Source organism: Meles meles, chromosome 5, assembly GCF_922984935.1.
Source record: "Meles meles chromosome 5, mMelMel3.1 paternal haplotype, whole genome shotgun sequence".
In the NCBI taxonomy this organism is placed as follows: Eukaryota; Metazoa; Chordata; class Mammalia; order Carnivora; family Mustelidae; genus Meles; species Meles meles.
The window spans coordinates 115,150,900-115,172,757 of NC_060070.1; the positions used below are offsets into that span (position 1 = coordinate 115,150,900).

At 38.7% G+C, this 21,858-nt stretch overlaps 1 protein-coding gene across 2 annotated transcripts; it reads left to right on the top strand.

Annotated features, from left to right (window-relative positions):
• The first annotated feature begins 311 nt into the window (after positions 1 to 311).
• OGFRL1 (opioid growth factor receptor like 1) lies at positions 312 to 20,141 on the top strand. Of its 2 annotated transcripts, none has more exons than XM_046005056.1 (7): positions 312 to 690; positions 4,825 to 4,911; positions 5,066 to 5,147; positions 8,127 to 8,205; positions 8,302 to 8,368; positions 8,475 to 8,620; positions 13,119 to 20,141. In XM_046005056.1, the coding sequence occupies exons 1-7, from the start codon at positions 457 to 459 to the stop codon at positions 13,783 to 13,785; spliced, it is 1,362 nt and encodes a 453-aa protein (XP_045861012.1). In that variant the 5' UTR covers positions 312 to 456; the 3' UTR covers positions 13,786 to 20,141. The 2 variants fall into 2 exon arrangements, with proteins under 2 accessions (XP_045861012.1, XP_045861013.1); XM_046005057.1 differs by having other exon boundaries at positions 5,069 to 5,147.
• The last annotated feature ends 1,717 nt before the right edge of the window (positions 20,142 to 21,858 follow it).

Here is a 21,858-nt window from a genome sequence, read left to right on the forward strand (position 1 = left end):
GGTGGAGGGGGCGGGTGAGCCGCCGACCCCGATCCTCCCCAGGAGACGGCAAAGGCCAGGCGAAGGCAGGCCTTCCGGGGTGGCGGCAGCGAGGCGTGGCCCCGGAGCCGGGGCGGGCGGCGCTGAGGCCGCGGGCGCGGGCAGCGGCGGCAGTTCGCTCCCCGGGGCTCCCGGCCGGCGCCGGCTCCCGCGGGCGGGGAGGAGAAGGAACCAGATGGGCGGGTTCAAGCGTTGGCGGCGGCGGTCCCGGGGCCGCCGGCTCCTCCCCGCGAGTGTGCCTGTCTGCCGCTCGCCGCGCTGAGGCAGTGCGGCGGCGGGCGGGCCGAGGCTGCCGCCCAGCGCCCTCGCCGAGGCCATGCCCGGGCCCTAGCGTGCCTGCCGCAGCCCGCGCCCAGCGCCCGTCCCGCGCCCCGCGCCCCGCAGCCCCGCAGTCCCGCGCCCGCCGCCGCCTCTTCAATGGGCAACCTGCTCGGCGGGGTCAGCTTCCGCGAGCCCACCACCGTGGAGGACTGCGACTCCACCTGGCAGACGGACTCGGAGCCCGAGCCCGAGGAGCCGGGGCCGGGTGGCGGCGGCGAGGGCCCGGGGCAGGAGCCCGAGCAGCCTGCGCAGCCCCCGGAGCGAGTCGGCGGGCGGCCCCGCGCCGGCCCCGCGCCGGACGAAGACGCCGAGGCGGCGGGCGCCGAGCAGGTACGCGGCCCCGCGGTGGCCTCGGGCTGGGCCAGGGCGCCCCTGCCTCTTGAGGAAGGACGTCGCCGGGGACAGGGACAAACGCCGAGCGACCCCCGCGCCCAGGGGCCCGGGGCGCCGGCGGCTGCTGGTCCTCTGCGGCCAGACCTCTGCGCGCCGGCGGCCGTCCCGCCGCCCCGCGGACCCGGGGGGCCTGGCGTGGCCCGGAGCGCGGGAGCCGTCCCCTGCTGGCCTGGGGCCTGACCGCGGGCACGACAAGGAAGTCCCTCAGGGGACCCAACTTGAATGGGTGTTTTCTTTGCCTCTGCAGCGCAGCTGGGTGCTGCGAAGGTGGGGTGGGAGGAACCTGTCTAAAAATAGAGGATTGTGAAAACTGGTCTAGTGCGTGTTATCGGTAAAAATTACCCAGAATAGGGAGGCACTGCAACTAAGGAACAGTGAGCATTCTCCCCTGTAGGAAGGTCTGCAGCCATTAAAGTATTGTGGAAGGTCCCCAACCGAAGTTAAAACGCCGCAGTTCTTACCCTAAGTAAGGCCTTTCAGCTGAGGAGTTCAGGGCACTCTTCAAAACTCTTGTACCACCCAGAGACTTGTTGCTCCAACTGTGCTTAAATCATTTGCCTAATATCATTTGGAGGAGAGGTTAGTAAAGAGATAAATATCCCTTTTAACCTCTGACAGACTGAAAATAATTCGGAAAACTAAAAGGGAGGAATTGTATAAGCAGCCCTCTAAAAGAAGCGCGTGCCCTGGAGGTATTAAAGGTTTGTGGTTCTGCATTAGGCCCTCCTTTTTACCAGCTGTGGAGGAATGAGAGTGGAAAAAAAAAATGGAGCCCAAAGTCAAATATGACCACAGAGTGCTTGGCTGGAGAACATAAATATTACAGCTAAGGCTGCCTTATAAATCTGGATGATCATCTCTGTGTAGGTCAGGAGGAAGCAAAGTCCCAGTGCAGGCTTTGCTAAACATGTTATTTCAGTCACCTGCAGTTTTGGGGGTTGGGTGGAAGTTGCTGTTTTCTTCCCCATTTTAGACAAAACTGAGATTTAGAGAGTGTGAGGAGCTTGCCCAAGAACATCCAGGGAGAGAATGAATGATACAAACCCAAGTATGTTTGCAACTAATGTAGAACCTTTAACCTGTTGGAATTGTGACTAGCTCTCTGACCCCTTGTGTCCTGGTTTGCTGATGGGTCATTGTGCATTGTGAATTCAGCAGTATGTCCCCCCCCTCCAAGTATTAGAAGCTGTATGCCAGTTTTTCCCTTTCTCTTGTCTCCCAATTAAGTAACCGCCTCAGAGAAATTTGGAATATCAAAAAACGCCAGCTTAGATTCAATCCAGCTAACTAGGTCCATCTATAGAAAACAATTGGATAATTAATGTTTCAGTCAGTTAATTGTGACAGAAATGGTATACCACAGCAGTCCTCCCTTTTCCCCTTTAATGATTTATTTTTCTCGTTACTGTCCCCATTTAACTTCCCTAAAAAAATCTCCTTTTTAATGTTGCTTTTTGACTGTCAGCTCCATTTGTTGCCCCTCCCTGTAGTCATTTGCAAGTACTACTAGACCTACCTTTAGGATATATCCCAGTCTGACTACTTCTCACCTCCTTCACTGCCTTCATTCTTAGTTCAAGTGAAGATCTGACAAATGATGGCGACATTAACGATCAGCAAGCCTGGGGAAAAAGCATCATCAGCGGCTAAGTCAAGAATTCTCTTGAATTTTATATCCTATTAGACGTCCAAGTGGAATTCTTAACATATCCGTGGATGGAGCTTTATCCAGGACTGCAATCATCAACTTATATGAATGGTGATCTACAAAGTCCTGGCAGATAAGTGGTCATGAAGGAGTGATGGGAAATAAGAACTGAGCCCTGGGCGCTCCTCTATTTAGAACATATGAAGGGGAGGAGGAGCCAAAGAGAAGCATGACAAGGGGAACCAATGAGATTGGAAGAACCCAGGAGAGGTGTGGCACCTGACAGTGTTTCAGGAAGGAGGGAGGCTTTGAACTGGCCAGTGCTGCTGGGAAGTTGCCTGAGTTGAGCACTGAGATATGGTTTGGTAAAAATGGAGATTTTTTAGTGACGTTGAAAGAGCTGTTTAGATGGAATGCTGAGAATGAAAGCCTGATTGTGGCGGGTCATGGGAGAAGAGGAGGAGAAGATAGGGGGTATGTACAATTCTTTGGTGATATTTTACTATAACAGGGAGCAGAGCTATGGAGCTGCATTTGAGGGGGATTTGGCAAGGAATGTTGTATATGTTTATAATTAGAGATACTACCGCATGTTTGTCTTCTGAGGGGAATGATCCAGAAGAGAGAGAAATTTTGATGATGCAGGAAATAGGAACAATAAATATATTAAGGAACAGAATCCTTGGCTGAGCAGGTGAAAGGCACAGGATAGAAATTCCAAAAGGAGCAGAAGTTGGAGGAACAGGTCAGATACTTGCAGGTTGGTACATTTAGAGGTTGGAGGATGCTGTCATTCTCACGATAATCCTGGGAAATAGGTAGGGGCATGACTCATTATCTTTGTTTCACAGAAGATGAAACTAAGATTCGCTTAAGTGGTTGGCTTAAGGCCTCACAAATAAGTAGCAGAGTTAAGACAATCCAAGTCTTGGGCTGTTGACATTGTACCAAGGTTCCTATCATGCTCCTTCACTTTTAGTGGAGCTGAAATGGCTTCATGCCTAATTAGTTGGACTTGCAGCAATCCCAAGCCTGGAATTCCAATTCTGTGTTCTCACTGAGCTTTGGGGCCTTGTTCAACTTCTCTAAGCTCGGACTACCTTGTTTCTAAGGTGGAAATACTAATAACTGCCATCCAGGTGTGTCCTAAGAATCAAATGAAATAATATACATGTAAGCGCTTTGTAAATGGAAAAGTGCTTTCTATACAAATGTAGGATGATGATTCATATGATTGTAGCTCAGGCTAAATAGATTCAGAAACTTGCTAGGCAGAGCTATTTTGAAACGTGTGGCAAGGACCAGAATTTAAGCTTTCCTTGCTTATGTAACATGACAGAGTAGCTAATGTTAAACATCGGAGAATTTGGTGTTAAAGTAAGTATCTCTATACTTGTAGTAATAGTGAGAATCACACCACTTCAAAAGGTGCGAAAATTGCTTGGAGGATGCTAATCTGTCAACACAGATGGGGGTGGAGGGTGATGAGAAAGGGATTGGGAGGGGGTGAAGCTCTTAATGAATATTCAGACCTAAACTTTGTCTTCTGTTTCATCATTATCATCTGTCTTATTGTCCTTCTGCATATTGCAGGACACAAGGCACTCCCTTAGACATTCTAATAGTATGTATAGTTAGAGAAACGAAACTGATTACATTGATCCATATCTTACATTTTAAAAATTATTCACGGTGTTGAAAATTTTTAGAATTTAAGTAGTATGAATAAACTACCACACATAACTTACTATGATCTGAAGTTCATTTCATTTGAGCGCTTTTACTACTCTGTGTATATATATTTTAAATTTACTGATTTATGTCACCTTGTGTTATCCCTGGATTCACAGATTATACATGCCTGTGTGTACTTGTTATGGTGCTATGAAGGATGGAATTTACAAAGCTATTTAATTTGTTTTAAAAATCCCCTTCCCATTTCATAAATTGTGTTTTCCTTCTAAGTACAACTAAATGTTGCAAAGTTAGTGACAATTTTCTTTGCAGAATTGATTTATTATCTTAACAATTTTCTAGTATTATGTATTCTAAAATTTTGTCATAGAATCATTTGTGTGACCTCTGGTAAAGTAAATGTCTTAAGTTCATTTTGAGTTCTGTTTATGATGAATATTGATCTAGAACATTTGGCCTCTATAGGTTCTTGGTGAATAATAAAACTTTTTTTTTTTTATTTCGTAAAACACCTTAGGACAAATGTTATTGGGTTCAAATCAGGCAAATAGAATGCCAAAAATGTTGTAGTAAGCATCATTAAAAGAAAATTTCTAATACTGTCATTATACTGAATAGCTTGATACTTTTCAGGCTTTCGTTATGGGTGTTCATTATTTTAAGTGTTCTAGAAATTTCTCAGATTATTTTCCTTCACCATGTAAATGGAATTTCACTTTTTATTTTAGGGTGGTGATTCCACTGAAGCAACTACCAAACCAAAGAGAAGCTTTTATGCTGCAAGGGACCTGTACAAATATCGACATCAGTACCCAGTAAGAGTATAGAACGTTTTTCTCTAAAACATAAAATATTTCCCTTCTCTGTTTTTCTTATTTTGTGCTGCTAGTAAGCAAACATACAAGAAGAGTCCTTGTGCCTTTTTTTCTGTGTCCATATGCTGGAGATTGATTTATTTTTTTCCTTTAGCAGAACTTCAAAGATATCCGATATCAAAATGACTTGAGTAATCTTCGTTTTTATAAGAATAAAATTCCATTTAAGCCAGATGGTAAGTAATCTGCTACCCTGGTAAAAAGCAAACTTTAAATAATAACATATGCTTAGTTGTTCTTTGTTTATTGTGTGTTCGGTACCTTCTTAATGCCTTTATTCATTGACTGGCTTTACTTTGCTCTGTAGGCTAATGTGTCCCCAAAGTCCTAGACTCTAGAGTTGTGAACATCCATTTGGCAATTTCTGGAGGAATAACTGAATTAGCAATACCTTTCCACCACTTGTTCATGGTGGGGGCCATGATAGTGTTAGTGGGGGCCACTTCTGTGAGAGGAAAAGAGATGAGATTCATAAATTCATAGAATCATAGAATATTAGATTACTAAGAAGTGTTAGAGGAGATCAAATTAATCTTCCTCATTTTAAAGATGAGGTCACTAAGTCTTAAAGCTTGGATGACTGACTTGTCTGGTCACTTGATTGTAGAGTTGGGTCTAGGATCCAGGGGCCAGTATTCTTTTCACCACACCATACCTCCAGATTATTTAGAACATAACTGAAAAGTAATGTTTATATTAGAATTATTAGATAATTATTAGAATTATCTAATTCTAATTCTAATTCAAGGAGCTCCAGCAGTCCCAGTGCAGTGTTCTGATACTCTAGGAAGGGAACTCCAGAGACGGTAGATCTCCATTCATCTCTGCCGAGTAAACTGCTTCCTCCTTCGCAAGTGTACAACTGTCCTCATAGAATCTTTTCTATGATTCTCGCCCTATAAGGAGAGGATGCATCCGTTATGGTAATATGCATATTTCACTTAGGCTTCGTGCTGTGGTTCATGATGAGCATCCTAATTTTATCCAGGTTAAACCAGCAAAGTTGGCGTCTTTCCTTCTCGCCCTTATCTCTTCGAGGTGACCAGATGGCCCTGGCTTCTGCTCTTTGTTCTTAGCGGAAACTGAGCCAGATCCACAGCCATGTGAGTCAGGGAATGAGGGTCATAGATTACAAAGCTTTCCAAGTAGCAGGACTACATTCTTTGGTGAACTAACTGGAGGAAGGCTATCTAAAGACTGGGAGGAGGAATTCCTGCGCTTTGTACTGAGAGATGTGAGAGTTGGGAGTCTGGACAGGAGAACATTGTCACAATGACCAGATCCACTTGTCTTTAATTAATTTTCTGGTGTCCCAAAAATCTGCTCTAATTAAGGAGGAAACCTCTGGGTAAAAATGCTCTGTTGTGTTTACTAAGGATAGAAGCACACTGCTTTATTTACTAATTGAAATAGTGTTTGTTAAATTATTAGATTTTTTAGAACCTGGGACAAGAAAACTGTTTGAAGAAATGCAATGATAGATTGTTAATTTGACTCCTACTTGAATTTAATAAAATTTACCTAAAGGAATGCCTTCAAATATTAAAAACATTGAACATGACAGTATTTAACTGAATTATTTTTGTATTTCTAGTAATGAATTTTTTTGAGGTAATAATTTAAAGTAATAACTTCAAGCACTGCATTAATTTTTTGTAATCTTTACAAAACTTATTTTGAAATCTTACAGGGTTGGTAGGGGTCAGGAGCTTTATCTAAGATCACATAAAGTGTTATTCTAGTTTATTATATAAGTTACATAAACTCACCCAATTTCTTCCCCAGTATGTGCACACATACACATCTCCTTCCCTCCCAACACACATACACTTGCCAGTAAGCATAAGCCTGCAATGAAGTATTTTAATTATTAAGCAGGAAGAGGGATAGTTAGAAGGGATAAATGATTTTAAAACGCTGATAAGGCCAAGAGTATGATTCAAAAACAACTTTTTACTCAACCTTCCAAGAGTAGACTTCTACCATAAACTGGTGGTATCTGGCGAAAGCAAGAATAAGATGAGTTGCGTTTAGAGAAGTACGTTGTATTCTTTTCTGTAAAATTCATTAAATGGGCCACATAGTCAATTGTGGGGACCTAGATAGAATTTGAGAAGCAGGAAGGTTTTGTTCTACAGTTGGCCCTTGAACAGTGTGGGGGTAACAGGTGCTAACTCCTGTGTAGTCAGAAATCCATGTGTAGCTTTTGACTTCCCCCAAACTTAACTGCTAATACCCTCCTATTGACAGGAAGCTTTGCCAGAGGTATAAATAGTTGATTAACACGTATTTGGTATGTGATAGGCATTATATACTGTATTCTTACAAAAATAGTTCAAACTTATGTTGTTCAAGGGTCAACTGTAATGGGTTCTTATGGGGAAACAGTAGGATGTGGTGAAGAGGGCTTAGTTTTTGGAATGAGAAAGACCTGTATTCTACCTTTAGATTTATGATTTTGTCAGTGTGTGACTTTGAACAAATCATACAATGTCCTCACTAGTAAAATGGGGATGGTAGCACTGGTTTGGGAGAGTTATGTGAAGATTAAGCTGGATGATGTATACTCTGTGGAATATTGATCCTTTTTCTTCTATTTTTCCTTCCTCCCTTTCCTTCTCCTTTTTCATGCTTTTCTTCTCTTTCTCTTCTCTCACCTTTCTTTTATTCCTTTCTTTTTTCCTGGGCTACATTTCATTTTGATCCCATCTTGTGTTTAAAGAAGTTAGGACCACCTAGGGCAAAGGTTGGCAAACTTTTTCTGTCCAGGGACGGATAAGAAATACTTTCAGTTGTGTGGGCCACGTAGTCCCTGTTGCACCTATGCAACTCTACTGTGCTTGTGTAAAATAATAAATGAATGTGCATGGCTGTGTTCCAATAAAACTTTATAAAACAAGTGGCATAGTTTGTCAACTCCTTTAGAGTAACACTGTTGGATAGAACTTTCTGTAATTCAAGGTGCCACTGAATTTTGAAAAATTATGCCTATTACATAACTGAGTATATGGCATAGAATATTCTTCTTGGCATAATTTTTGTGTGCTATAATTACATTTCAAAGGTTTTAATATAAAGATTAAGTGGTTAAAAGTTAAAATGCCTTCAACAATGTCTTAAATGTCTGGCTCATTTTCTAAATATTTACTACCTAGGTGTTTACATTGAAGAAGTTCTAAATAAGTGGAAAGGAGATTATGAAAAGCTGGAGCACAACCACACTTATATTCAATGGTCAGTTACATTTCTGTATCTTGAACCATGTCCTCTTTAATCATGTATGTTTTCCAGATAACATTAATATAACAATATTATTTTTCTAAAAAATAGGCTTTTCCCCCTGAGAGAACAAGGCTTGAACTTTTATGCTAAAGAATTAACTACATATGAAATTGAGGTAATGCAAGCTCATTTCATTTTATAGGAGATGGCTCAAATAATATTGTTCTTTTATTGTCCTAGTAACTACTGAATCATTTCAGCTGACTTTTTCGCCCCCTTAGGAATTCAAAAAAACAAAAGAAGCAATTAAAAGATTCCTCCTGGCTTATAAGATGATGTTAGAATTTTTTGGAATAAAACTGGTTGATAAAACTGGAAATGTTGCTCGGGCCGTTAACTGGCAGGAAAGGTTTCAGCATCTGAATGAGTAAGTAAAGCCCCAGAGTGCATCAGGGGCCAGCATGTTATTTTTTCTGGATTGAGTTCTCTGTATGGAGCATAGGAAAAACTAGTAGATGGACCAGAAATTTGAATTCAAAAGCTAGTCTGAAATGCATTTTATTCCTTGTTCTGTGTTCTAAAGCACAACAAAACAACAAGAAAGAATGACATTGCAGGTCGGAATAAGGCCATTCCTCTTCAGAGCTGTTTTTTCCTGAAACCTCTCTACTGCCCAGGCCAAGTGGGGTCTCTCTTCCTCTTTATACCATGGTTCCTGGCACTCATACTCATTTCTTGTATACAGCTTTCCACATCTCCTCTGCTAGGTTGTGAGCTTCTTGCTGCTAGGTCTGTTCATCGGGCATGGTACCTTCTTAGATTAAGCCCATAAATTAAGACTATGACATATAAAAATCATTTTATAGACTGGAAGGGGAAAGTGAAGGAGGGGAAATCAGGGAGAAGAACCATGAAAGACTGTGGACTCTGGGAAGCAAACTGAGAGTTTTAGAGGGGAGGACGGTGGGGGACCAGTTGAGCACAGTGATGGGTATTAAGGGGGCACAGATTGCATGGAACACTGGGTGTTGTTCACAAACAATTAATCATGGAACACTACATCAAAAACTAGTGATGTACTGTATGGTGACTAACATAACAACAACAACAAAAAGACTGAAATGTGTCTGTACATTTCTAAAAAAGGGGGAAAATTAGAATCTTCATTATTTGGGTAAAAAACAAAAGCTCACTTTTGCTTACTAAATCCTAAAACCCATGAAGGAAATTTTAATATAGTTTATTTGGAATTGATTTACTGTATTCTTTTGCCTGGATATTTATAACTTTCATTAATACTTACACCCAAAGTTTATTTTTCTTATTATTTTCTTTGTATGCAAAATGATTTTTTTCTTTTTAATTATAGGGTGACTTATGAATGTTAGACCATAAAACCAACAACTTAGAGCTTTTTTTTTTTTTTTTAAGCACATTATAATTAGCTCAGCTGGGCAAATACCAAGGGAAAAAAAAAGTAACCTAAGAAATTTTTCTTTGCCCAACAGTTTTAGGCATTAATTAACTGAATTTTTTGGTGTTTTCCAGAACTTTCATCTTGCTTTGCTAAAATGAGTATAAGTATTAATGTTTAAGCCTTCTTTTTACTTTATTAGTCATAGTCAACACTATTAAAATGGTAGCTTGTATTAAAACACCGCAGATACAGGCATAAAGCTTTATGATCCTGAGTACAAGATCCAGTAACTCATAACTCAAGTTAAATTTGATTTATGTAGGGCACTTAGAGCAGAAGCATATATGCCTTTGCCTAAGCAATGTGGATAGCTGTCTCTGGACAGAGTTTCTAAGGCCTTCTGTCATACTGTCAACGAAGGCTATCTGCAAGTAGCCTACTGACATGAAGGACAGCAGTGTGAGTATCATTTTAGAGAATTGCCATCCTCAGCTTCTTGTTTCTGCTTGGAATAGCAATCTTGTTTAGTAAATGTTTGTCGGACGAACAAACAATGAACAAAAGACGTTTGCCAGCTTAAGTCCTCCTTGGGGTTTTATTTTCTGATTCTCTAACTAATAGTTGGAAATAGATCCCTTCTGAAGGTTTTAATTAAAATGATCTCCTGGCTTAGGTCAGGGGAAGGGATCCTGAATTAACCGTCAGATTCCCTTGCCCCATTCAGATCCTTTTCTTTGCACCACCCACTGCCTCTCGTTTTCCTTTCCCTGGGTATTGCACAGAGCTTTTATTTGTGTTTTAATCTGTGTGACATCTTGAGTTTCTTAGAGTAGGCAGGAAACTCAATATATTTATAGTAGCCCAGCAGAAAAAAAAGTATTGAATGAAAGTGAAATGAAGTAACATTTAGTGAACAAGTGACCATGACTAAAAGAACTGAAATATTTTCAAACACAGGAGTACAGATATGTAGACCAACCACTCAGATGTATTTCCATTTTTATTTGTAAATTAAATTTACAAATTTAGTTAAAGGATAAAGATACAAATCCTTAGATTATGGCGCCTACTTTAGACCCTGGAATTGCTTCTCACTTTTATTTTCTACCTCCTGTGTGTGCTCTCTTCACCTACCTGGTCTTCCTGACACCTGCAGTCCTATTTACCATCCTTACTTCTTTCCGGAAGCCCAGCTTCTCTCTTTTATCTGCTGTGCACCCACAAAGACTGCTCACAACATTAGAAGGGTTTTTTCTGCTCTCTTCTCTTCCATTTTGTCTTTATTTGTCATATTTATTTCAAATCATAACTGAAACACTCAATTTATTTCTTGTTTACTTCTGTTCCATAATCTTCATTTTCATTCTCTTCAACCCAAGTTTTTGTCCTTTTCTACTGTTACGTAAATATTTTAAATCAGAGGGTGTATAGATACGGGTAAATGTGTATAGAAATCCCATCTTGGCCCTTCGTCTAGGACTAGATATGTGCAATTGAGCTAGTCGCAATAGAGTACATTTTGTTGGATCATGTAACTCATCTTTGGGACTTTTAAAGAAAAATATTCCCCCCACTTTCCATGCATTTCTCTCTCAGATTTATAGAAGCAGATATCGCTCAAGGATTTTATCCCTAAATTTTTGGGGAATAGAAACTCCATACTAACCTAACATTAAGTAATTTCTGCTGTTAATGGCACATTGTCTTAACCTCATTCAAATTCATCTTACCTTAGAAGACTCTTACTTTCTAACTATTGAAAAATACAGATTCTTAAGACTGAAACATACCTGCTGTGTTTTACCCTTTGGCCTCAAAGAGTTGAATATTAGGATAATACTTCTGTGGTCAACATCCAGGAGAATGGGGATGATAAAACTGCTGTGCTTGTCTTTTCCAAGGTTTGACCAGCCTGAATCATTAAGGTTTTTGTTTTGTCCAGACAAACTTTCTTATTAACATGTGAGACTGTGGAAGCATCCCCTTCTGTCCCTCAGATAATTCCACATCCTTCTTCACTTTTCCCAGATAATTTGCTAGTTCTTCATAAGTGAAATATTGCGAATACTTTTGCAAATGAAAGCAGGTGTATGCATTGCTTGTATAAAGTTCAGTGTCTGGTGTATAAAACAGGTTTTCGGAAGTTAGAAATAAGTGGTGGGTATGATTGTGCGTCAGTAGAGGGTAAATCAATCCTAGGCTGTTGATGATGCTTGAATCATCCGTGCAGCCGAAGAAGCCTTGAGGAGGCAGCCAGGTATTTGTAATAAGGCAACTATTGCCCGGTAACGTAGGGTAAATATGTTATGAATTGTGAGAGAGAGGCTTGGAAAGCCTTCATCTGGTAACAGCTTTAGTTTGGGGACAGTGAAGAAGTTTGTGCAGTGTGGGGAAAAAGGCATCTTCGGAGTCCATGTCATTAGAAGTAAAATTTAAAATTCTCTTATTGGGGGGCACCTGGGTGGCTCAGTGGGTTAAGGCCTCTGCCTTCAGCTCAGGTCATGATCCCAGGGTCCTGGGATCGAGCCCCGCGTCGGGCTCTCTGTTCCGCGGGGAGCCTGCTTCCTCCTCTCTCTGCCTGCCTCTCTGCCTAGTTGTGATTTCTCTCTGTCAAATAAATAAAATATTAAAATTCTCTTATTGGGAAAAAGGGGACAGAGGCCATGAACAGAAGACAATTAGGTGATTAAATTGGGAAAGGTACACATAGGTGGCTCTGAGTACCACATTTAAATAATAACAATCACAATATGAATTTTAAATAGTTTCTCATATTTTTTGAGACCTACGTGCTCTGCATAGGTCTCAACTCATTTGATTCTTCTAACAGTCCAGTAATACTCATCTAAAGTATAAGGATACTGAGTCAGAGAAAGATACCGTAACCTCATGTAGCTGTGGGGGGCAGAGCCATGGTGCGAGCTCAGGTGTGTCCCCAAAGCCCATGCTCCTCACTGTGTTCTGCGAGAGACCAGTTTTGCATCCTTTGTCACAATTGTTCTAGCAAGGTAGAGTGGCTTTTGGTGCTGTCCTTATGAGTTGGCTCGTATGGTGGATTTTGCTGACACTATAAGTCATACCTTCAGCTGAAAGCTCATGTTGCATTTATGTTTGGTGCCAGTTACCTATGCTGGGTACAGTACAGTTGGTAATGTTGCAGATAAATGCCGTAGTAGACCACATCCTCAGTGTGCTTAGGAAACAACAGCTCAACATCAGTGGGAATAAATTTTAGATCTATGTATTTCTCAAACATGAAGAATTAACTTAAAGTAACAAGGGGAATTTATATTATATATTTGAATATCGCATAGATTGGCATTACATTGAAATATAAGGTTTTAATAACTTCAAATTTATTCTTCCAATGGTGTCTGATAGGACTCTCAGTAAAGTCATTGTTCAGTTAAAAAATATTTTTCCAATACTTTTCATTCCCCTGCTTTTCTTCACCTGATTTCCACCTTCCCCCCGCAACACACACATTTTATTCAATCCTCTCTTTCAGGTCCCAGCACAACTATTTACGAATCACTCGTATTCTTAAAAGCCTTGGTGAGCTTGGATATGAAAGTTTTAAATCTCCTCTTGTAAAATTTATTCTTCATGAAGCCCTTGTGGAAAATACTATTCCCAATATTAAACAGAGTGCTCTGGAGTATTTTGTTTATACAATTAGAGACAGGAGAGAGAGGAGAAAGCTCCTGCGGTTCGCCCAGAAACATTACACGCCTTCAGAGAATTTTATCTGGGGGCCGCCAAGGAAAGAACAGTCAGAGGGGGGAGGCAAAGCCCAGAAGATGCCTGCCCCTCCCACCTCCGGTCACATCAGTCAAACTTCTATGCACAAAAAATCCAAGGACTCCAAAAATTCCTCCTCAGCTGTTCATTTAAATGGCAAAACAGCCGAAGAAAAAAAAGTGGCACCTGGAGGGCCTGGAGAGGAGAGAGACAGGCCCAGTGCAGAGCCCAGCGGTGAAGCTACCAAGCCGAGCAACACAGAGGACAGTAATGGCGAAAATTCAAATTCTGAACCGGAAAAAGCAGTCACCAATCCCACTGAGCAGAAGGAGAGTACAGCTTCTCCTGAAAAAGAGGAGGACGGTGACACTCCCAGCAAAAACTGTGAAGATTCTGAATCTGCAGGTTCTCCCGATGATGGACAATCACAGTGAATTATCAGAGAACCCACACCCCAGCTTAGGTAAGGGAGGAGGAACTGCACAGGGTCTCCTGAAGAACGGAGGGCACATTGCAAATTTTCCCCATCTGTTTTTGATTTCTGTTGTCAACTTTTTTTGGTGGTTTTTCATTTTGGATGACAATGAATTTAATCTTTAGTAAGAAGTTTTAAGCAAGACCCAATAAACGAATGTATTCTGTAATGCTTTTAGGGTGTGACTTTTCAAATTCTGTAGCTAATAATTGCTTTTAAATGATTTTCAACGTATCTGGAAATAATCATGTAGTATTTGATGTATCAAATAAATTCCTTGGGAGATTACAGTCTACATGAGGAAAAGCAAGAGGATGAATTTCGTTCTGTTGCCATGCTTTTTGCCAGTTTATGGATTTATTTCTTAAGCTGGAAAAACAATTTGGTCTTTTCAGATATATTCCGAGGGTAATTTGGACTCATCATTACAACACCTTAATATGTTTATTTTTAAATTCTGGTATGCAAGATTTATGTTCTTGGGGAGCTATAATCTCCCAGCCCATTTCTTGGCCTCACTGCCCTTTCCTGTCTCCCTCTCTCTGCACTTGCCCTCATTTGCCATCTTTGTCAGCCAGCATGTGTGTTTCTCGGGTACGTTCAGGTGATCCCCTGTACTGAAATTTAAATGGAACAGAAAGACACTTTTCAACTGTACGATCATCAAGAATTTGCTTTTTTAAAATAATAAAAATGTCTTTCTATATTAAATGCTTAAAAACAAATTTGGATGCAAAAGTCCAAGAGAAGGATTTTGCTTTTATGGCTGTTCCATATAAATTTGGTGCTTGTGTCTAAATGCAAATGACTAAAGAATTAAAAAATAAGAAAAGAAATTACTCATTTTTAAACAGCATGCTTCTTACACTGTCAACAAGGTAGTGGTCCCTAATCCTTGACTATCTCAGTGTTTTGTGGGCTATGAAATTAATAATAGTACTTAGTCCAGAGTATCTTTAAAAAAGATAAAAACAATTTGTTGTATCTCTAAGTTGTGAAACCTCGAAATTGAGAATAGATTTGAAATTCCATATCCTCAGGTTTAGCAAGCACTTGATGTTTTGATACTGGTTAAGAGGAAGTAATTTTATTTCCTCTACTACTACTATTAATTAGTATTACAAATCAGAAAATAATCAGAAACGCTGTGGTGAGAACTTCAAAGCATACGTACAAATATAGTTAAAGCAATTAATAGGAAAAAAATTCACTTTCATTTAGAGCGGAATTGGCTTTTGTGTATCTCTTGCGCTTTTAGATTCACTTTAGCCACCAGAGAATTTTTACTATGTTCTATTTGTTAGTCATAACATACCATCTTTTGTTACCTTTATGATCAGTGGATTTCCAGCCAAAGATTTCTAGAGAATATATCAACAGTATGCCTTTAGAAATACTTTATTGCTTTGAAATTTACATGAAACATCACATTTGCTCAAACTTGACTTTTTAAATATGAATATTAGAAACAAGTTGTATATCATATTCCAACTAATCTAGAGTATTTTCTCATTTTTGGTTCCCATAACATCCCAATTTTTGCTTTCTTTTGTTTGTGAAGTGAACGTAAAGATTTGGGGAAACAATTCTGCTTTTGCATTTCAGTTTTGTTTTTGTATGGACCCTCTAATGTGGTGCTTGTAGCAATGTCCCCATAGAACTGATAAACAGTTTTCAGGGTTAGACGGTGAGAGTAGTTGTCACATTGAACTGAATTGTAGGAACATGATTCAAAATATCTTACCAATTCTGAATACATGATAAAGCGTTCAGACTGCTTTCTAAGTGTATAATACTAAAAATTTGTGATCAGATACTAAAATATTTAAAAAACAGTGGACAGAGACAAAAACAAATGGATATTATCTGAATGTCTTGGAAACTATAGTATATCAGAGCCCTTACAGGTAAAACATTTCATTTAGCAATTTACTTTTAGAATATTATTCCTAATTAGGGGTTTGATTAGATTGTGCCAATTTTTTAGAGAAGGTTTAGTCTCAAGGGAAAAACCTGCCTGGCTTCCCTTTAAAAGAGTGGCCTTTTCCCACTATTATTTTTAAGATCCATATTCATATGTAACAGTATGATTCCTCCATTTAATCTGCAAATATTTTATGAGAGAATTCTTCAGCAGAGAACAAGTGAGGGGATGTCATTCCTTTTGCAAATAAAAACTGAGTGTCTAAAATTTTTTTTCTATAAAGAATACTTTGTACAATTAATAGTTTTTTAAATAAGATCTATAGATACGTATTTATGTGGGTCTTAAATATGAAACAGCCCTCTGGGTTTGACACTGATGTTTTTTGTATTTTGAAAAACTACCATATGCTTGCAGAAATTTATTGAGAAGCTGTTTTAAAAATGCAGTGAAGCATGGCCAAATAGCTAGAAACATTATTGAATCTTTGCAAATATATAGACTTTATTATTGTACCTTGGACTGCGAGGATATAAACATTGGCTATTGATAAAATATTAAATTGCATTTCATGGCAAAAATGTTATATCGCTTGGTTAGTCTAGTACATTTCTAATATTTTGTGCTTTCATATCTCTAAGGGGATAATATATGTGAAAGTATTTTGAAATACTGTAAAGTGATATAAGATATATTTCTGTACAGTAGAGAAAAGTATAACATTAAGAATATTGTATCATTATACAGTTTCATGCTCAATCTCATAAGGAACTCAGAAGAATCATGATTGAAGTGAAAATGTGTCTGCTTTCTCTAAATCAGGTCTAGTTCTCAGTTCAAAAATTATTTTGTATAGTTTTGAATTTAGGTTTTGAGACTACTTTTTTCAGCTTCAAGTAGAAAATAAAATATACAACTCAGGAGTTACTAGCGAAGTTCTAAGATTTTTTTTTGCTAAGTATTAAAAATATAAATATATGAAAATGTCATTTAACATCTATCATTGTCATTATGTTTCATGTTTTGTTGTATAGAATTACCTACTTTGCTTCTAGCTTTTATGCTTTAATCTGAGTGAAAATATGATCTGGTGAAAAAGGAAAAACAGTGCCAGTGTTCTGAGTTACTCTTTAAAAAACCATTTTAGTAGGTAAACTCCATATCAAGTGGTCAGAAATTGGTTGAACTGTAGGTAGAGACTATTTGGTTAATTGTATAGAGTTAAATTTCCCAAAGTTTTAAAATAGAGTTATGGTTGAGTTTATACTCTCTTGAGTAACTAAATCAACCAGGTTTTTTGTGTTTCTATAATTGAGGTTCTTCTAGAAGCTGTATTTTCTAACCTGAGAAAAGGACATTCTTGATTTTACTTGAACGTGGCTTCGTCTATGGGTCTTTGATGTCTGTCTGGGCTGAGTGGGGATCCTTTGTTATAGGAATGGTTTTGAAGACTTCTAATTTGTTTCCTACTAAGAGAATTCCAGAGTATGGGTCAATCAGGGTCAGTGTAGGATCTAGAACATTAGCAGTTACATGTATTGGCTTCTTCTGACTTTGAATTCTGTAGTGTTTATGACATGAACAGATTTGTGTGGGGGTAATCTCTAGAGTGACAGTGAGTACTACCCTGCCTCCTTCCCTGTTCTGGCTATCCAGCCCACCCAGCAGATTGTGTTCAGGGACAGGCTGTGTTTTTAAAAATCCCTTATTACTGAAGTTAATAATGATATAGTTATAAATATGAATGCCTGGAGGTGTCCAGATGTGCCTTAACTAATGTAAATGGTTTTCATTCAGAAGTTTAGATTTTTACTCCATTGTAAAATCTTGCCATGAGGAACTTTCCAAACCATGAAAATCCCTATTTTATTGAAATTACGTTGGTGCTTTTTCATTTTGGCTAAATTTCCCTTTGTGACAATAGCATTAGTTCATAAGGAAGTGTACTTGCCACAGTGTTCAACTATGTCATTTATTTGACAGAAATTGTTTATGGTAGGAAAGATTAGCTACATTGGTACACTTATTTATGTTCTTGCTTCATTTTGCTACATGCTATGATTTTCATTTTAAACATTACTCAGTTACAACAAGTAATATTTATCTGTATTTTACTCTTAGCTGCAGATGGATGCAGAAAATGGAAATCTATTAGAGAATTATTTAAAAGTTTAACTCCAGTAGATGGTCAGAGGAATCTGAAACTAATTTTCTTATTAGAAACATTTAAAAAGCACTGTTTTTGCTTTTTTTCCTAGATTAGAATCTTCTTTGTCATCTGCTTTTTTCCTGGTCTGTTCAGAGTTATTGTTTTAGTCATTTGTGGGAAATAGCTTCTTAATATGTTTGTTGCTTGAATTGAAGTTTTCATGTGGAGGATACAATTAAGTGTTTGTTTTACGGCTCAAACTGTGCCTGGAAGTAGAGTTGAGAATGGGGACTAAGAATCAGGTGGACGTCTTTGTACAGTGGAGCCAACACTGGGTTCCAGTCTCTCCAAAGGCATGATGGGTCCTCAGAGCTTCCTCTAAATCACGAGGGTGTTGAGCCCCACTATCCCTGACTTCTGAAGAAGGTGGACTAACTTGGACTCCAAATACAATTTTAATAGGTATCAATTTTCACAAAATATGTTATAATTTATTACCATTTTGTAGTTGTTTAGGAAATTATGAGCAATTGGACACCTGCTATGTAAATCGTAGCTGAATCTTTATAACTATCTTGGGGAACATCGGAATACAATTTCCGCCCACCCCTTCTCCCAGTTCTTCAATTGAAAATTCTTTTGGGTTGTTCTTTCATAGGTTAAATACTAAAAAGTTTTTATAAAATGACTCAGTGTATTTTAAAAATAAACTGAAAGGAAAGAGACATTGATGCCTACTTGTAAGGCTTGAAGACCTTGTTAAAAAAAAAATCAGAAACCTCATGAAAATATATTTAAGCTATGAAGTTAATCATATTTTCATTTTTAAATTACAGCAGAGTTTATGGAACAGTTTACACTTACATTACAGGGAGATTAGTTAGATAATAATCTTGGCCCTAAGAAATGTTAAAGTTCTGTACTCATTGGTCAAATGGGCATTGATTTTTTTCGGGCTAATTTAGTTTCAGGTGAAGAAAAAACACAAATGGAACAAAAGATTAGAAACTGTAACAAGAAACTCTCTACAGAAATAAAGATATAACCAATGATGAGTTTGTACAAGTGACAGAATTATTGGGAGCAGATGACGAATGATCTATAAAAGCTTTATGGTAGGGATGTGATTTCAGAATTATCTCAATGTTATTTTTGCCTAGGAGATAAGGGATTGGTGTGCAAACAGAATCCCATCAATACTCTCATCTGAACCATGACTTCCACCCACTCCATGGTAGACTGAAACATTTCAGTAGAGGGGTAGAAGTAGACAAATGATCAGGTACCAAGTTTAATTTCTTTGCCAGTGTGTATCAATAGTTGGTGGTTTTACTAACAAATTAAACTGAGGGACTGGCTGAGATAGGATTCGGTAATAGGATTGTCTAGAAATGAAGTAACTATCTCCCATAAACGAGTTGACATCATATTAATTGCGTGGCGTTAAAATTAAGAGAAAGAAGTGAGAGCAAAACATTAGCTGATCCTTTGATAAACATTTTTTCATTTTTATAAAAAGACAATTTACTCCCTTTTCCTGAATAAGCTATTGGCCTTTCATTAGTATTACCTAAGAAGATAGATGGCCAACTGGGTCCTGGCACTATTTTACTTTGGAAACTACCGTGTCCTTTGTATTTTAGGTACTTCAGGACAATGGGTATGATTCCTAAAAAGATGTGTGGTTTACTTCCCACGTAAGCTCTCACTGTCCAGCAGCCACTGGGTCTTCTCTGTGCTCTGTATTCTACTGAAGTATGAATTACAGAATGCTGTGCATGTCTGTTAGTACCAATACCATGTGTGTGTGGTAGGAGTTGTAACCAGTTTCTGGATCTGTATGGTACTATGAAACACTTGTTTTCTAATTCTGTAATTGTATGGCAGTGTTATGCCAAAAATGTATAAAGAACAATAGTTTCTGTTGCTGACTGCTGTATTTTAAAATATTGTTTCTGAAATAATATATTTAGAGTTCCTTTAGAGTAATTATTTTTCAAAACTATTGCCAAATATACATCCTGCAAAATGAATAAATGCCACTACATCTTGGTTAACATTTTAGCATTATGTTAGAATACATTATATTGATTTTGCATGATTAAAATATTTTTGAGAAGCTGGAACAAATGACTTGCTGTTTTTCTATGATTAGACATATTTTTATGATGATCATATGAGATCCACAGTATTTCCTTTCATGTTGTAAAATAAATATTTTATTTCGAAGGGTGAAATCTTATTTACATATGAAGTTATTTTTGTTGCAAGATTTTGGAGGGCAGATCACATGTGTAAATACTTGAATGTGTATCGTTTCTTTTTTTGCTTTACTCTGTTTAAAAATTATATTGAACACAGATAAATGAAAATGATTAATTAATGGAGATGACATTTCTTCACCAAATAGGCTGGTCTTTTTAATAAGTCTTTTTAGTAAGAGGATAGATGACACACAAGGCTCAGGTGTACAACAGAGTGATTCAATTTCTCTGTATGTCATGCCCAGATCGTTACAAGGGTAGCTACCAGCCGTCACCATATAACGCTATTACAACAGTATTGTAATAAGTCAAAATTTTGACTAAGAAAAATGCAGTTGTGACGTGAAATGAAGAGGTTGCTCTAGATACCATGGGACCGTGTGGATGAAGATGAAGAGGGGCTTGGCTGCGCTGATCTAGACACGCAGGAAAAGAGAGGACAAAAGAACTAAGAATAGACTGTGGTAAGAGTCAGAATGAAATGACATTGTGCATAATTGAAAAACGGTTAGGGAAAAAAATAACAGCCACAGTGGTGAGTGAGCATGATTTTAACTGCAGCCTTTGGGATGAATTGTTTAGTAGAGAGGAATGGATGCAATTACCGTCATGAGGGAAGAATGGGCACATTCTGGTAATAGAAAATAGAGAAGTTTTCTTTCCCCTAAATGTTGAATGTCTGTAGGCAATGTGAAATCCTAAGAGATTGGAGAGTCTCAGTATAGTGAGAAATTCAAGACTGAGTCTGCATTTCTTTAAGAGCATAAAATTTAATACGGGAGAGAATTTGAAGAAAAGATTTGTAACATGTTCCTTATTTTAAACCTCAAGTGGATGCAAAGCAGGCAAGCTGGTGCTCCAGGGAGGGAAGGAAATCCCAGCCTGGATAAAAGTAGTGATGGGCAGTTTGGCTTCTTGTAGGTGATTTTACGCTTTGGCGATTGTGACTAAGGGGCTGAAATGACAGAGGGAACATTGAGGATTATCCTGCCCTTGGGATTATCCCTGAGAAAATGTTGGATTATCGGAAAAGCATTTTAAAATAGGTTCCTAAAAACAGAGATTAGAGAGCCAGCATGGATTTGACTTGACTTCTCAGAAAGACGGGGTTTACTAAGGAATTTTGCTATGCCACTCTACTATTTTTATAACCTTGGTGTATATTTAACACTACCAATGAATATATAAATATTTTCTTGTCAAATGGTTTATAACATTTTTGTTGTGATTGAAATAGCCTGTTTTCTCAACTCTCGATTTTGGAAAAGGAAGACTTTAGAGGAAGAAGAATAAACAAGGGATGGATGATGTGAACCAAATGAGATCTGACAGTTTACCTTAGAATGCCGAGCTTGTCTGAGATCTTTGAATGGATGATTTGACTCTTGTCAGAAAGAGAAGTTCAAGAAAAAGCCCTGAAGGAGTAAAAAGTGAGGGGAAAGAGGTATTTTGTTTAATGGAGCAAAGCTGACTTTCTGGCCAGAGACTTGGATCCATGTGAAAAAACCATCTCTTATAAGTGGCTGTGTGGCTTTGGACAAGTCATGTAAATTCTCAGGGTCTTTGATCTCTCATTGGAATGGCAACTATTTTGTGTTTCTTGAAAGGACTAAGCGTAGGTTAAACATGAGGGACTTATTCAAGATACTCCTTTACTGTGGCTGCTAGTATTCTAGAAGAAAATGCGATGTTTGG

Bases quoted from the DNA above. Each gene is read 5' to 3' on its own strand.
- OGFRL1 (XM_046005056.1), top strand. From the start codon at position 457: ATGGGCAACCTGCTCGGCGGGGTCAGCTTCCGCGAGCCCACCACCGTG. The intron at 691-4,824 runs GTACGCGGCCCC...TTTTTATTTTAG, and splicing joins AGGCGGCGGGCGCCGAGCAG to GGTGGTGATTCCACTGAAGC. The intron at 5,148-8,126 runs GTAAGTAATCTG...TTTACTACCTAG, and splicing joins AATTCCATTTAAGCCAGATG to GTGTTTACATTGAAGAAGTT.